At 38.1% G+C, this 16,330-nt stretch overlaps 1 protein-coding gene across 2 annotated transcripts in view; it reads right to left on the minus strand.

Annotated features, from left to right (window-relative positions):
- The window catches only part of DENND1B (DENN domain containing 1B), a 3,525,330-nt gene that overhangs the window by 1,333,700 nt on the left and 2,175,300 nt on the right, over positions 1-16,330 (minus strand). For both annotated transcript variants that reach the window (XM_044080248.1, XM_044080247.1), the window contains one exon: positions 2,147-2,257. In XM_044080248.1, the coding sequence (XP_043936183.1) occupies positions 2,147-2,257 (111 nt within the window). The remainder of the gene's footprint in view (positions 1-2,146; positions 2,258-16,330) is intronic.

Below are 16,330 nucleotides of genomic sequence, written 5' to 3' on the forward strand. Positions count from 1 at the left end.
GGCTTAGTGTTAAACATTTGAAACAAACAATATCTGACACAATTATTTTACAAAGAACTGGATCTGATACAAACATCTATGGCATGTGGGTCTATATCATATGAGCAAATCCCACAAATTGCGAACGCTCATAATATCGAACGTACCGGACCTTGAAGTGGTTTTTCTGAGATCACGATATAGTGAAGAATGGGATATTTGCCCTTTCTCACTGTAATGCGATCTCGGAGTTGGAATATATATTTAGCGGGGGGTGTGGGGGTGCAGCCCCCCACAATAGGAAGTTCGAGGTTTGGTACGTTCGATATTATGAGCGTTCGCAATTTGTGCGATTTGCTCATATGATATAGACCCATGGCATGTCACTTGTTATTGGCTTCTCAGTAGGTAACCCTCATCAATCACTATTCTTTGCTTCTAATCTGAAGACAGTTTTCTACACACCTTTCTGATAGCAGTCCTATACACATATAGTTCACCTTACTTACCAATCGGTTTATGTGACACTGTACTTAAAGAACTCAAAGTCCAAGTGTAACACTGCCTTGTCAGTCTGTTTTTTTTTTTTCAACTTATTGTGATCTAGTCATGTTAATCATTTTATTTTTCTGGGTGAAGTTTGGCTCCTTTAGCCTCCATTGCTTAAGCGAGTGACTCTGGACAAGGCACTTAACCAGACACCTCTCCCAGAACTGAGTCTGAAAAAAGTCCATGAAGATTAGTGTTCTACCCTAGAGAACAGATATAAATAAATAAATAAATAACAAATAAATTGTATTACCCATACTATTGTCCAATATTGTAAACTGGCTGCCATGAATGACCACCCAACTCTACAGAATTATTATTACAAACACCTTATTATGGATAGAAATAGGACCTTTCGATCTATAACTGCCAAGACATTTTTTGGATCATTACCACATCCTCCGTAGTGAAACAGCATCACCATACCTAAATTCCAGTCCTCTGGCACCACTCCACCATTCAAAGAATGGCTACCTATCTTGGTCACAATATCTCTGTGCACTCTCAACAAATCAAAGTATACAGTCTGATCTTTTGCCCCTATCAATCCTCAAGTATCATGAATTCATCTCATTATTTCTGCATATCAACTCACTACATTCCAATGTTCATTCACTGTTCCACAGAGGTACCCTTTTCTCATTACTTTATGAAAATGCCAAGAAGAATATGTCCAATTCCTTCAGCCTTCTCAGTTTTTTTTTTTTTGCTGAATCAATCTGTACTCTGAAACATATTTAAAGAACATTTATTCCCACACACAATTCCTCTAGCTAAGCTCAGTCTTTATCTTCTGTGCAAACATAGCTGCCTCTTCCTGAGCTTCTTCATATGACATTCTCTTCCACTCCTGTTCCCTGTCATCTCTTCCTTTGGCTGCACACCTGCTATTCCCATTCCATGGTTCTATACTGCACCTTACTTTCCTGCTCAACAAATACAAATATTCCTTCATAGGTCAAATGCCCATATGAAGAACAGCTATAATACAACCAGAATAATTAGCAGGATTATACTTCTTCCAGAAGTCTAGGTGACCAAGTTGTCTTAAGATTTTGTAAACCCAAGAGGACAACTTAGATAAAAAAATTCAAAACTACATGCAATAACATAAAGACCACTACAGAAACCATTATTTCAAGCTCCAAATTATTAGTGTCCCCAAGTGTGTGTCAGGGACAGGGTTATTATAGTACATAATCTCAAAGTGCTATTATATAACAATGAAACTGCCTATTATCACATTCTGCTAGCAGGCATTATTCAAAGCTCTTGATTTTCAAGTACCTCTAAAGGGATAAATCATAAGCGAATAATGAAGAATCTGTAATAGCACTCAAGAATTCTTTTGTATCAGGTACAAGGCACTAAAATGAACTCTGAGGTATTAAAGAGCTCTCATCTTCAGGTAGAAAAGAAATAATTAACCTGACGTTGTGCCTCCAAATAGGTGTTATACAAATCCAAGTTTTGTACACCAGAAGTCAGAATAGAGTTACCTATCACACAAGTGTGCAGAGCTATTATTTAAGTACAAAAGGTACATATCTACATCTGAAGATGTCTTTGTAGTCTTACAACATATTACAGCGACATGGAAGAAGTGTGAAGTACTTACAGTGCTTAGTTTGGTAGCAGTAATAATAATGCGTCTTTCATGCAGCATAGCAGCGTATAGTTGAATCATGTTGTTCACATGCACGGCTACAAAGTATTCTGTGAGGTTTCTCTGTTGAAGTATAATGTCAAAAATTCAACAGAATTAGTTATGTCTTGTGCAATGTTCAGAACTAAAAACTACTGTTATTTTGGTCCATTTATTTTTTTGTTTGTCCCTAGCATTTCCTTTTATTTCAGAACACAATCAGAAACGGGGTCAGACCTAGTGTACTCCATAAGTTATTTATACTGTAGCTAAAATCCTTTACAGTAATACATAACATTGACTTTACTCTCCATGAGGCCTGGCAGGACTCTGCTACTAGTAGAGGACTATGTACTATGGATCCAAATATACTAGAAGCTAGAACCCTGAAAATTGTTTAATTTAATGATAATGAGTGGGATTCACGAAGACTTGTTCTCAGTGTAAAGGAGTACTATGGTACAATGCTACTAAATAAACAAGCACTACATTATATTTCATCTAATTATCTACTTATTTAATGTTTATTAAGTCAAGCAATGGCAGTAAACTGTTCTACAAGGACCCATTTCAGTCAGTCATAAAGAAATTACAATATAAAAATCTATAACTATATACTAATATTTGTTCTTAATGAACTGTGAGTTACAAAAACATAACAGAACAATCAAAATTTGCAATGTCAAAAACCAGTCAAAGCAAAACAGCAGTGTACAATATCATGCACTTGTGAAATATGAAATACAGGAAAATGCAAAATACTATACCTGCATGCTCATTTGACAAAAAAATTAATATACACTTGTGAAATATTTGAGAAACTAAGCACATCCATTTGGGATCATGCAGCTGAAATGCTGGAAGAGAAATCTGGGAAGTAAAGTTAGCAAAGAGAAATATATTACATGATACGACGATGGGGAAAACATTTACAACTGGCTCTTTCTCTTAAACGTATGATGAGCTTAGGATTAAAATCCATAACAGTCTGACAAGGACCTATAACCAGTGGGAATGTACTGATTTATTTATTTATTGATTGACATTTGATTTCTAGGGCCATTCAGTACAAACTGCAAGAAAAACCCAGCCAAGCTAGAGATTTCACTGTGGTGATATTCAGGCCAATATTACCCTTTAGTTTGGATGTTAGTTGGGATGTTTTGCAGGTATATTAATGTTTTTGCAGTGGTAGCGTTGTTGCCTCACAGCAAGAGGTTTGCCCGTTCGATTCTCGGCTGGAGTGCGGGGAGTGCCTTCTGTGTGGAGTCTGCATGTCCTCCCCGCAGTTGGGTTGGTGTTTGAAAGACATGCGTAAATGGGCGTGCCTTCATTGAAGGTTGAATGCCGAGCTGGCACCTCGGCGTTCGTCAAAATCTACTGCCAATCATTAGCAGACCGGAGTTCCGCTGTGGCGACCCCTAACCGGGAAAAGCTGAAAGACAACAACAACAGCAGCAACATTAATGTTTTTGGGCATCAGCTGGGTTTAAAGAATCTGAGTTTCTGAGGTATGGTCAAGCTATCCACTTTTGCTATGCTGATGAGGTCAATAAAAAGGTCACAACATGCATATCCACAGCTAGTAGGGTTTGGACTTACTAGCCTGAATGCAGTGACAAATACTTAAAAAGTAAAACATCATGGGCATTCAGAAGCCGTTTAGCTGAAACACTTGATGTGCTTAAGGGTCATTTGCATACATTCCATGGGTCTCCATTACAGGAGGTTTAAAGTATCACACAGTGAAAACTCTAGCTAGGCTGAGTTTATCTTGCAGTTTTTACTCAATGGTTTGTCTTTGTGAATTTCTAACCCATTCATCTGAAGTTCTTGGGTCAAGGACTGAGGAAGCATGGTCAGTAAATGAGATTTGGGAAACAGGAAATCTCTGTAGTACCACGACTACTTCAGCATAAGATCCAAAAGCACAGATTTGATTGAGGGCTAATCTGGATACATTGTTATGAGGAGAGACAAAATATGGAATGTTACAATACTACTGAAAGGAAGATGATCAGAGATCTTGGTTACAGAGAGTCATTTGGATCTGTAAATTGTCATACAATGGTGTCCATGTTTGTAAAATTTTAATAAAAACATGTACATTCCACTAGAAAGGATTTAAAGAGCTTGCAGATTTTTTGAAGCACTGGCTACTGTTTAGAGGCAACATTCTATCTAGATTTGTAATACTGCTTTACCAAATGAAGTTTATGCTTTACAGATAAAGACTCTCAGCAGTCCTCAACAGCCAATGAGAATGGAGCTGATTTTGTGCTTGAGCTGACTGAGGTGAACATCAAAAGAAAGAGCAGGATCTAGATACATGCCTAAACATTTAAAGGAGGAGACTAGTTTAATGTGTTTGCTTTGAAGGGAAACACATTCTAAGCTAGGAGGTTAGACCTCACTGAGGTACCATGTTTTTCCCCAGTTTAGAAGCAAATGTTCATTATTAAGCCAAATCAGGAGATTTCTGAGACAATAGTAAGCATTAAATTTAACAGTAATAAACAAGGAGAAAGGTAAAATGACATGGTCATCAGCATGTAATTAAGTTAAGGAAAGAAAGACAAAAAGGGACAGAAATGACAAATGTAGCAGAAAGAAAAGGGCCAAGGATACAGCACTGTGAAACTCTGGTGCTCGAGACATCAAGAGAATGACTTGAATATAACTAACTGGCTCTTCAGTGAAATTACTTTTAAATTAGGAAATGACACACAGGGCAAAGCAAATAAAAAACAAAGAACCTAGAAATACTTTGTTAACCATGTTGAAGGTCTTAGTTAAGTCTCCGAAAATGGCATCAATGAAAATACCCTTATTTGTGGCAGTAAGAACAGTATCTGTTGGAGATAACAGTGCAGTCTTGGTACTTTGGCCCAGAATTAAGTCATGATGATATGTGGATAGCATATCATATTTGCTTTCATATTCTGACGCTTACTGATAAATTACCTTTTCAAACAGTTTGGCCAAAGAGTGAAGATGTGCGATGTGTTCTGTAAAAAGTTAGCAATAAGAATGGTTACTTTTAGGAAGGGAAAAAAGTCTGATAACTTTCCATGAGGAAACAACGGTATTCTGGTATAAGAAGAGGTTAAATAAGAGGCAGACAGTGTAAGTAATGTGATCTTTACACTGTTCAGAAACCACGGGAAGACTCCATGATGAGGAGGTTCACCAAGATGTGAAAAACTATCAAGTTTTTAAATCTGTTTAGTATGGGTATTTTTAAATGAAAAGATGGAACATGAGTTTGTAGAACAGGAAGGCAGTTTGTGGAAGAGAAAGAATGCTGGCTGGAGGATAAGCAGACTTCTCAACAGTACAGATTTTCACAGACTGTCTAAATTTTTGCCTCATATTTTTGGCTGTTCCTCATAAAATTTGTGATTTTTCTTGCAAATTGTCGAGAACAAAAGTCACTACATAATGACAGACATTTGAGTTTCAGATGTATGCTAATGCAAAACTTGTTATTCTATCAACTTTCTAAGTTTATAAAAGCAATATTTAAAACATGTCTCTATTTTTGGACCTTTGCTCCCTATTAGTTTTGTCTCTGTCCAGAATTCTTGTGCAAAGAGGCTGAGAGGTATTGCGATGAGGCATGTTTAAGAATTTCTGTTTAAAGTTTTCAGTAATAAGTACTTAATTTACAGGAAGTTCTTAAAAGGATCAGCTTTTTACTAACATTTTATTAATCTCACTCCAAAATCATTTAAGGTTGGAAAGTAGCTTAGCTCATTGCTTCCTACAAGTGTATTCAATAAGAGTGCACATATCTAAACTAGAGACTCCCCTGTACTCCAGAAATTAGTATACTAATAATTGTTTTCAAAGTCAAATTGTTGAAATCCTGGTAAGGGTAGAAACTTAAAACTAGAGCAGGAAGGTTATATCTACAAGCTGACATAATTTGCCAAGCATGTTAACGAAATGGTCAGCATGGGATGTGCAGAGCTGGAGTAATTAAGGAGTATTTGCAAAACGTTATGAAATATATGACATATTTCTAACTTTACAATAATAATGCAAAATAGAGTGCAGTACTGCTTTGTTGGGGGTGGTATATTCAAGCAATGTATGTTAGTAGAAAAATGACAGTAAAGTGAAGACATTCTGAGATACAAATGCTCTTTTGATAAAGCAGTTATGACTATTAAATTTATTTTCATAAATACAGTGATTTCATAAAAGCTGTGTGCTCTAGAGATGAATAAATGCTGCCAGCTTATACAGAACATTAAGGCACACAATGTTGCCACTGATGCATGCTATCAAACACAAATTGTTTTGTAGAGTAATATTGTATTGAAATATCAAGTATTTGCATAGATTCAGCAATATCAGAAAACACCAGTATGCTATCTCCTCATGTCATATACCATTGGAAAGCTCTTGAACCTGTGAACAATTCCCTTACTGATATTTCAGAGGTATCTCATACACTTACAGAGATATAACCTTTTGTTTGACAACAGCACTAGTATTTCTTGGCAAACAGTAGCCGTTCTTTCATAAATCTGCAACATAAAATCAGCATATACAGACAGAGCTTTGATACTAACACAAGTGCAAAGCCCATCATCTACCAAATAGTAATCATATTTTACATTTTTCTCTTTTTCTTTTAGCTTTTCCCAGTTAGGGGTCGCCACAGCGGAACTCTGGTCCACTAATTATTGGCAGTGGATTTTTATGGTGCCGAGTTGCCAGCCCGACGCCCAACCTTCAAAGAAGGAACACCCATTCAAGCACGCACCTACCTGCATGTCTTTAAGCATCACTCAACCGCAGGGAGAACATGCAGACTCCACACAGAAGGTGCTCCAGATGAGAATCAAACAGGAGAACCTCTTGCTGTGAGGTGACAACTCTAACTGCTGCATGACCACAGCCTCATATTTCACCTTTTTGTAATTCACACAATTTGTCAGATATTATTTTGGAGAAATGCTCTCATGAGGGAAGTAGTTTCCCAGCTTAGATCTCAAGAAGCAAAGTTGTTAAACAGCATCTTTTTGTTCAGGATTAAATGAGTTAAATACTTTTCCCTATAGAAGACATGATATTTATTTGTTTAATTAATTTAAATTAATTGCTCTTTTTGGTATTGTGAAGATAGGTGAAGGCTGCCAGCCTAGCCAGATAGAATTTTGTAGATAACTCTGCCATTTGTAAATATTAATATAAGCCACAGGCATGTTCTCTTAAATGGAACAAAATGCTGTCAGATGTGGAATTGCAAAAATATAACAACAGTGCACTCTACTCTACTGTAAGAAAGCTGATAAGTCAAACATTGTGAAATCCTTTGATCTAAAATTTGGATCAGAGATGTCTAGAGGGAGGCATTCTGCCTATTGTTTTGAGACCAGACTTAATGGCTAGAATTTACATGTATAATTTATTTTATTGCTCTGGCTTCTGACCAGCTAGCTGCAAGATCAAAAAAGATTTTAACCTCTGAGTTCTGTTAGCGTGGGAACCAGCAAGAAATGATGCAATCTGAAATTAATCAGTGGTACTGTGTTATCAATTTAAGGACAGAAAGAATGAGAGCATTGAACATTTGTCTTGAGAACATCCAACTCACCACTCTGCTTCTCTGTCTGTATGTAAGTAGGATCTTAGACTTCATAGTGTTTCTCTTAGAAATAGCTAGGAATTAGGAAGATTAGACTAAGTGTTTTTCTGTGTTGATGTCAGAACTGTTCTACTGTATTATTTTAAGCATTTTTCTGTGATCTCTGAACTCTTGACTATCACTGTATACTAAGGAGTACTGTCTTGTGTTTTTATTATTAAATATTTTTAAACCTTTCAACTGTGGTTGTTTTGTGTAGAGATAATTTAATCTCTATAGAGTACATTGTGTGTGTGTGTGTGTGTGTGTGTGTGTGTGTGTGTGTGTGTGTGTGTGTGTGTGTGTGTGTATGTATATATATATATATATATATATATATATATATATATATATATATATATATATATATATATGTATGTGTGTGTGTGCATGTATATATATATATATATATATATATATATATATATATATATATAGTGACACTGTACAAAGTCACTCTAAATAAGCCTTGACTGTTCAGTTGCACTTACCATTTGGATAATAATATTGCACAGTATAATTGGACACCCTTTCATAAGGGCCTTTTGGTAGCTGATAAATATTAATGGGTGGTGGCAGTGTTTTCTACTGTATAGTCTGGGTAAAAGGGGCACAGCTGGAGAACCTGTGCCAGACTTCCCCAGGAGTGTCTGTGTGGGTGTATATAACTCCTATCTCAAAGTGTGTGTGTGTCAGCTACTTGGGGAGGGACACAAAGGACTGGTTGGACAGAGAGGGTGCTGGAGGTTTTAGCTTGCCCACTAGGATGAGATCCGGACCCGATAGCTGTGCCAATGGGAAGTCTTATTGGGGACCCGGAGAGAAAGGGAGAAACCAGCCCCAAACTGACTGCAATCTCTGTGTGCTCAAGGGAAATTGTACTCTACTGTGTGTGTATTTATTATCCTTTCCCTACATGGATGCCCCTTACTGGTGTTAGTGGTGAGGATTGAGGCTCCTTGATTGCTGGGCCAGTGCACGGGCATTACAAGTATTATTTTCTTACATAAATGTAAAAAGTCTAGCTTTAGTGGAAGGGCTTTTCTCACAGGAAACCCAAGCTTTTTCCTTAGTTTCACTAGATCACTAGTCATTCAAGACTCCTTCTCACGCTTGTTCTGTTGACCAAGAACTGGTCTAATGAAGCCTCTTGATTTATACTGGCAGAATATGCTCCTGTCAATGTTCAGGAGCTTAGAATTTAATGCATATATATGACCCAGAGGCCTGGATTTAATAGCAAAGGAAAACATGGAACTTTATTTATTTATGAATTTATATCAGATCAATGGATTAGGCTATTCAGAGTTTATTTAAAGATGAACAGTAGAGAGATTATATATCCTGGAAGTATTATGATTAATAAGAGATCCAAGAACATTTGTCTGATGAAGATGAAATTTCATACAGCTCCTGTATTATCTGCTTAAGGCTATAGTCAGAAAAGAAATCAAGAAAGTTTTGCTGAGCAAGAACAAAAAGTTAATGATCAAGTCATCAAGAGGAAAATGTTATTTTTATGACAGACACAAAAAGAGATGTCTGAAGGAATTTCTTAGACAAATAGAGAGTAACAAGAGAAGGAAGATGACTGATATGGTAAATTTAGAGATGTGAAATGTAAACTCAAAACTTAGGTAGTCTGGCTGCGTTTATCACCCTTCAATGATATGGGTAAACTACTGGAAGGGCAATTTCTAAACACCAGTAAGATGCCGCCACCATTTCTAGAGTCTAGCTGATCCTCATGCAAGGTACTGTAGTTGGGAAATGAAAGAAATGATCCCAGAAATCAGGTTTTGGGTTTCAGTCAGGTTTCACAGAATGCTACTGCTATTAGGTCCAGATCAAAATGTATGTAATATATAAACTAACAGAATGAGAACTGGGGTACAAAAGAGTTCCTGGACTGGCTTCAGTATTTCTAAGAGAAGCAACACAGCCCATTAAAAGGAAAGAAAGGAGGGCTAAAATAGTTTGCTGGAATTAAGAAGAGAAGACAGACAATGCCTTTCAGAAAGTGAGAGAACATAAAAGTAAAACAAAATCCGGGTATATGACAGTAAATGTGTAGAAGACAGAGGAAAGCTCATAGGGCAAAGGTTCATAAAAGGTAGTTGTTAGCACAGTCAAAGGCCATATGATTTGCAGTAAGAAGGGTATTGGGCAGTAAAAGAGTAAGTAGTTTGTTAGATGCTCCAGAGGATAAATGGTGATATGGGATGATGGGGAAGGCAAGTGCTAGGGACAACTGCAGAGATCAGTCACATTATGGAAAATGAAATGAAAGTTTGAAGTGAGAATTGACAGACTACAAAGGAGGAGAAATGGAGGACTGGACACTAGACAAAAGCAAAGTATAGAAGAGAAAAAGGCAGGAGGTGGGTGAGGGTAATCACTGACAGGGGAATATGATAAGAAACAGCTCTCACTACTCTCAAAAAAAATTAAGTTGATAATATTCTCACCAATATCAATATATTTGGAAAGAAAATAAAGTTAAGAAGGATAAGAAAAGTCGAAGGAGCACCTGATTTTGATGGATAACAATTCAGACAAAGATAATGCAGCCATCAGTTTCCATATCTTATGTTGTAATAATATAGCTAGTGATGGTGAGTAGGAAGAGAAGAGGAAAACACAGACAGATAAAGGGAGGTGCAGCCTGGCAGTTACTGCAGAGGATTAAGGCTATGACCCGTTAATGAGCTGCTTCCTGTAGTCCACCATTTGTTTCCCTAAGGCTACATTTCCCTATTGTGCAAATCTGGGCAAGTCACTTAACCAGACAGTGCTTTGCAGCAACTGGGAAATTGGGTTTGGCTCCTCAATGGCCTTCAGGACTGTATGTCAGATTGTTTAATAGTTGCACAGATAGACAGATAATTAAATAAACCTCATGATGCAGGATCTGTTAACAGGGTTGCTGGCTTGGGTAAGCATTTGCCATATTTCAAGTACGGAAAAAGCTAATCATTCAAAGAATACATTGTTTCACAGCACATTTTTCTTCCCATCTGGTTATACAAGGAGCCTAGGCATCTGTTGCTGTAAGAAACAAGTTCACAGCTGCAGACTGTAGCCCACAAAACATTAATCTAATAGCCGGATTTCTGTAGTATGCCACTCTTTTGCCATTCTTACATCAAATTATATTCATGTATATATTCTAGTACTTCAGTATCAAATGGTCCTAACCTTACCAATAATGTAATGGAAAACAAGGCACTTGTTGCTTTAATATTGTGTTACACATTTATTACGCCAAGCAAACTTCTTGTTTATTAGGAGTTTGTGGGCAGATGGCTTAAATCATGAGATCTTGACAGTATTTCTAGGAAACTTAAAGATGTAGGAGTGGCTGGGGATAGGGCTAAGAGAAGTTACACACTGCAGTGAAGGAAACGGGTATAGATCAAGGGCATAGAATATATTGAGGGAGTTCTATCCCATAAAAAGAAGGCAGATACCGCTTTAAGTAGGGAAGAAAAGAGTAGTCACATAACTATTACAGGCAAAAATGAAGAAAATATTTTTAAAATAGAAAAGACAACAAGAAGGGACTGGGATGAGTAGTGTGAAGGGAAGGTGACGATGGCTGGTTATAATGATTAAGGTAAACTAAAATGGGTACTACAGTACGTGAAAGAAAGTAAGAAGAGAATAGGGTGACTTGTGAGGATAATACTGGTGGGAAAAGCATAAAAAACCTCTGTAGAGATTAGAAAATCCTACCTTATGCAACTTATTCTTTATAGTCCAGTGAAGTTATAGTCCCACTTTATACACCCCTTATCAGGCCCATCACTGAATATAATACACCCTTCAGCAAGTACCTTGCTCAGCACCTAAACCAGCTTGACAGACTTCAATGTTTCCTCAACAGAAAGTTCTGAGGTCTCAGTACCATTAGCTATTCTGATAGACTAAAAGCCCTGTGTCCCTCTACACAGTATCATGTAGACTCCTGAGTGGCTATCTATGCTTAGCCCTCTGTGCTATGAATGATTCATTATTATTTGAACTCCTTCACAAAAATAGAACCAGTGGCAAAGCACACACACACACACTCTAGAGACTTAAGCCTATACAACCACATCAGCAATACCAAATAGGGTGACAGCTATCTAACCAAATGCAAACTCTCATTTCTGGAATAGGATGTCCTACCCATCAAGCAGAGTATTTGCCTAGCAACCTTTAAAACCAGACTGGATGATTGGATAAACTATTACAAATTTTCAACAAAGATATGCATAGAATGTTTACTAATTAAGACACATTGTTAGTATCCTGCTCAGTAATGGGTGATGTGGTTGAGCATCTTGAGAGTCCCTCTGGCTATAAGTTTAGTAAGAACCAACAAACCTATGAAAACAGGAAACTTTTATGATGCAAATAGAGAAGAAAAGCACTTCTTTAAAACTTTTTTAGGTTCACAGTTATATACTCGGCTAATGACCCTCCAGGGCCTTTACAAGCCTAGCCATGGAATCCAACCCAATTGTGCTCCTATGTATTATGGGCTTTAGTATACATGGCCTTCCTTTGACAAAGTCAAACTGGGATGAGTTCAGTGTCTGTAGGTTGCCTGTGTCTTCATTGATCATTTCCATGATAATTTATTCCATGGCTTTGCATATCAAACTTGTCAGGCTAATAGGTTAGTAGTTACTGGGGTCAGTTGGTGATCCACCTTTGCAAATTCGGACAACCATCGCAGTCCTCCATTCTCATGGCACAAAGCCTGTTTTGAGACCACAGCTGAAAAGTGATTCAAGTGGTCCTGACAGGTCTCTCTCAAAACAATGAAATCTCATACCTTTGAAACTCAAAACATTGAGACCATAACATTGAAAACCCAAAAACACTGAAAACCCAAAACAACGAAAACTGAGAATACTGAAAATGTGCATCATAACATAAAAAACTAAAATGCACATGTAAATAACACCCCCTCCATCTATAACACGACCAAAGTAAGAAACACTTTTTACTACGTTTCTGCAGGGGGGCAAGCCCCCTTGCACCCCCCATGTTCAAAGGTTCACAGGTAGGTAGTAGGCTATTGGCCCTATATAAGCCTAGCCAAAAGGTACCCTGGCTTTCGCCACCCAAGAAAATTATTTTCCTGTGCCCCTGTCGAGCAGAGCCACAGAAATGATTCCCGGGGTGAATTTCCTATCTTCCATCCAATCATCAAGATTTTTCTTGAAGAGTGCTAATGAGGAGCTTTGTTTGATATAGATAGGTAGTTTGTTTCAGAGTATGGGAAATCTCTGGGACAGGAATCTATCCCTCCAGCATGTTCTGTTTATTGTGGTGACAAGGTTTAGGTCCCTAGAGTATGTAGCTCAGAGGGATTGGGATTTCTTTAAGTGACATAGCTTTGTATGTTAGGCAGAGATCGCCTCTGAGTAGGCGATATACAATGAAGTAAAGCTGGAGTTTTTTGAGACAGTCTGTGTAGGGCATCTGTTTGAGGCTGGTAATCCTCTTTGTGAGGTATTTCTGTGGCCTTTCCAGTTGTTGTAGATGCCTTGTGAGGAACATACCAAAAGGGGCACTGTACTCTATAATGGGTCTAATGAGTGACAAGTAGAGGGGAACAATGACCTCCTTTTTCCTGGATGAGAAACCTTTGGTGATGAGGTGTGTCACGTAGAAGGATTTCCTGACTACTGTGGTGATGTGATTATCAAAGGAGAGACTACTGTCCACCTGTGTCCCAAGGTCTCTTATCACACTTTCGGTGTTAAGTAGACTATGTGGGGGAATCCGTCGCCCACACCCACCATAAATTAAATATACCAACTCCTAGATCACACTACAGTGGAAAAAAGTTAATTTCCTAACCCCCCCCCCCCCCTGTAACATGATCACCATACAGAATGTAAACATATGGATGTGTTGCTTTCAAGGAAGTTGTTAGTGTTCTGACAAGTGCTGGGAGAAGTGAGTAGAAGAAAATGTGCTTATTTTGCTAATCTGTACATGTTTCTAGGCGATTAGACATTATGTTTACATTCTGTATGCTGATCGCAATACAGTGAGGTTAGGAAATAAACTTTTTTCCACTGTGGCGCGATCTTGGAGTTGGCATATTTAATTTACAGGGGGTGCTGGAGGGGCTTGCTTCCCTGCAGAAACATAGTAAAAAGTGTGTTGGTTAGTTTGGTGGTGTTACAGGTGGAAAAGATGTTATTTACATGTGCATTGTAGTTTTCAATCTTATGATGCAAAATTTCAGTGTTCCGAGTTTACGTTGTTTTGGGTTTTCAGTATTTTGGATTTTCAATGTTATGGTGTCAGTGTTTTGAGTTTCAATGTTATGAGATTTCAATTTTTTGAAGTAGACCCATCCTGACAGCTGTTTAGGAGGCATTCTGAGATATTGTCATGGCCCACTGAGACTGTTTTTGGACTTAGCAAGTGCCACCAGGACCTGCTCCCTGTTAACAGCTGGGGGATTATGATAGTAGATATTTCATAGGGGGTGTCAGGGGGGAGTGTGGGGTGAAGTTTGAGCTGTATTTGTCAAGAAGCAAATTCTCTATGTTGCTCTGATCAGTGAAGGTGGCACCATTGACCACCTTTTCAGCACACACTGATGTGTACTGCCTTTGAGGTTTTTGGACCTAGCTGTAGAATACCTTGTGGTTATCTTTAGTATGCGGGGCTATCTTGCCCTCGTAACTAGCTTTATTGGACTTAATTAGTCTTCTTAGTTTCCTGTTTAGTTTAATTAAAGAGCTCCCGTCATTGTAGGAGTTGGTATTTCTGATTTTAGCCTTAACTTATTTTGGTTTGTTATATACCCTTTTAAGGTTATGATTCCACCAGGGTTGTTTATTTTTTGGGCTTACTTCTAGTAGGTACAGAAACCTCTAGACAGCCATTCACATGGCTGTACAGGGTCCCTGGGAACAATTCTGCACAATTTGCTGTAAAATATGGGCTGGGAGGGAGACTAAATTTTGACAAACTATTGCTTAATAGTACATAGTTTGCTTTGGAATTGTTCCTAACTGTTACAGAGTTTGCTGGGGTTATATCAAGTTGATTTATATTTCAAAGGAAACAGCTTTGTGGTCCAAACTCACCAGTGAGGAAGTGACCTGGGGTGGGGGGCAGCTCTCTCCCACATTTGTGAGTAGCAGGTCCAGTATGTTTGAACCTCTGATGGGTGTGTGCATTATCCAGTCAAGGATATTTGTGTTAATAAAGTCCAGGAATCGTTATGTCTGTGAGTATAAGGCAGTATACGTTTCCCAGTCTACAGAGGCAGTAGTTAAAGTTTCCAATGAAAAGGGTGTTTAGTTTAATGGTAAGTGTCTCCAGTAGGTCTATGTATGAGCAACGGGATTCAAGGGACATATATGGTGACCTACAGCTTACTAGGATATGGTATGAGACCTTGACTATGGTGATTTGCATATAGACAAATTCCAGGGAATCACACTGTTTTAACTAATGTGGAGTTATGTTTGTTTCTAATATAGCTTGAGATTCCACTACCTTATGTCCCTGTCAGTTTAGCTGATGGTTTAAATGTGTGGAGTTTCTTGTTTAGGTTCCTAGCACTGAGAAGTTTCTTTGGGTTTTGCATTTGCTATGTTGGTAGTTGTATCAATTTTGCACTGCCTTAAAATGGCTCTAAAGGGGTGGATAAAGTTTTAGTCAATATTCAGAAGCCTAAGAGAGACAAGCACAGACTATCCTTTGTAAAGCAATGAGGTTTGCTAACCATTTCCTCCCATGCTGACAAATACTGAATCCCCCTAGAAAGGCAACTGAAACTAAGCCAATTGTTGTAGCCAATCGTCTTTTGTTTGTAATGTGGCATCATCCTTGGTTAAGTTAAAATGCTGCTCAGTGGATGGCAATTACCTGCCTGAGACACATTCAGAGAGATCAATAATGTATCTCTTCATATAGCCTAGGAAGTACATCTCAGGTCTTTAACGCCTACTTGAACTATGACAGAATCATACTGGTAACTGTGGTATAATGACTTTTGAGTGAGTACCTAACTTGGCAGATCCTGGCTCCAGATAAGTAACTTACTGTTATCTTCTCCTTGTTCAATCTGGTGAGAGGGGCATCTATGTGTTGTACAACAGAGTTTCCTGTGACAAGTCCTGGGTAATGTGCTGGCTTGCCTTATAGGCTTAGCTCTTGGGGCTCCACTGGATGTATGCATATGTGTGGTTTGGTGTTACTTTTGATGAGTTCTTTAGAGACTGCTGAGGATAGACATTGCTGATCATAGGCTTAGGAGGTCTTTGAGGTTTGGGAAGATTGCTTTTTAAGTGTCTCAGCACAGTTTGGTCTATGTGTGCATGTGGTGAACACTGTGTGGTGGATGTAGTATGTTCTTTACAACCTTGTTTGTATGAGACATTTTTGCATCCAGTGAAATTGCGTATGTGCATCTCTCACACATACTGTATTTGTTTCTTTAAGGATTAAATGGTTGTCTGTGAACATGAGACAATTTCCACATTGACTCAGGATGC

This window comes from Protopterus annectens, chromosome 8.part0 (assembly GCF_019279795.1).
Source record: "Protopterus annectens isolate FY-2018-M chromosome 8.part0, PAN1.0, whole genome shotgun sequence".
NCBI lineage: Eukaryota > Metazoa > Chordata > Ceratodontiformes > Protopteridae > Protopterus > Protopterus annectens.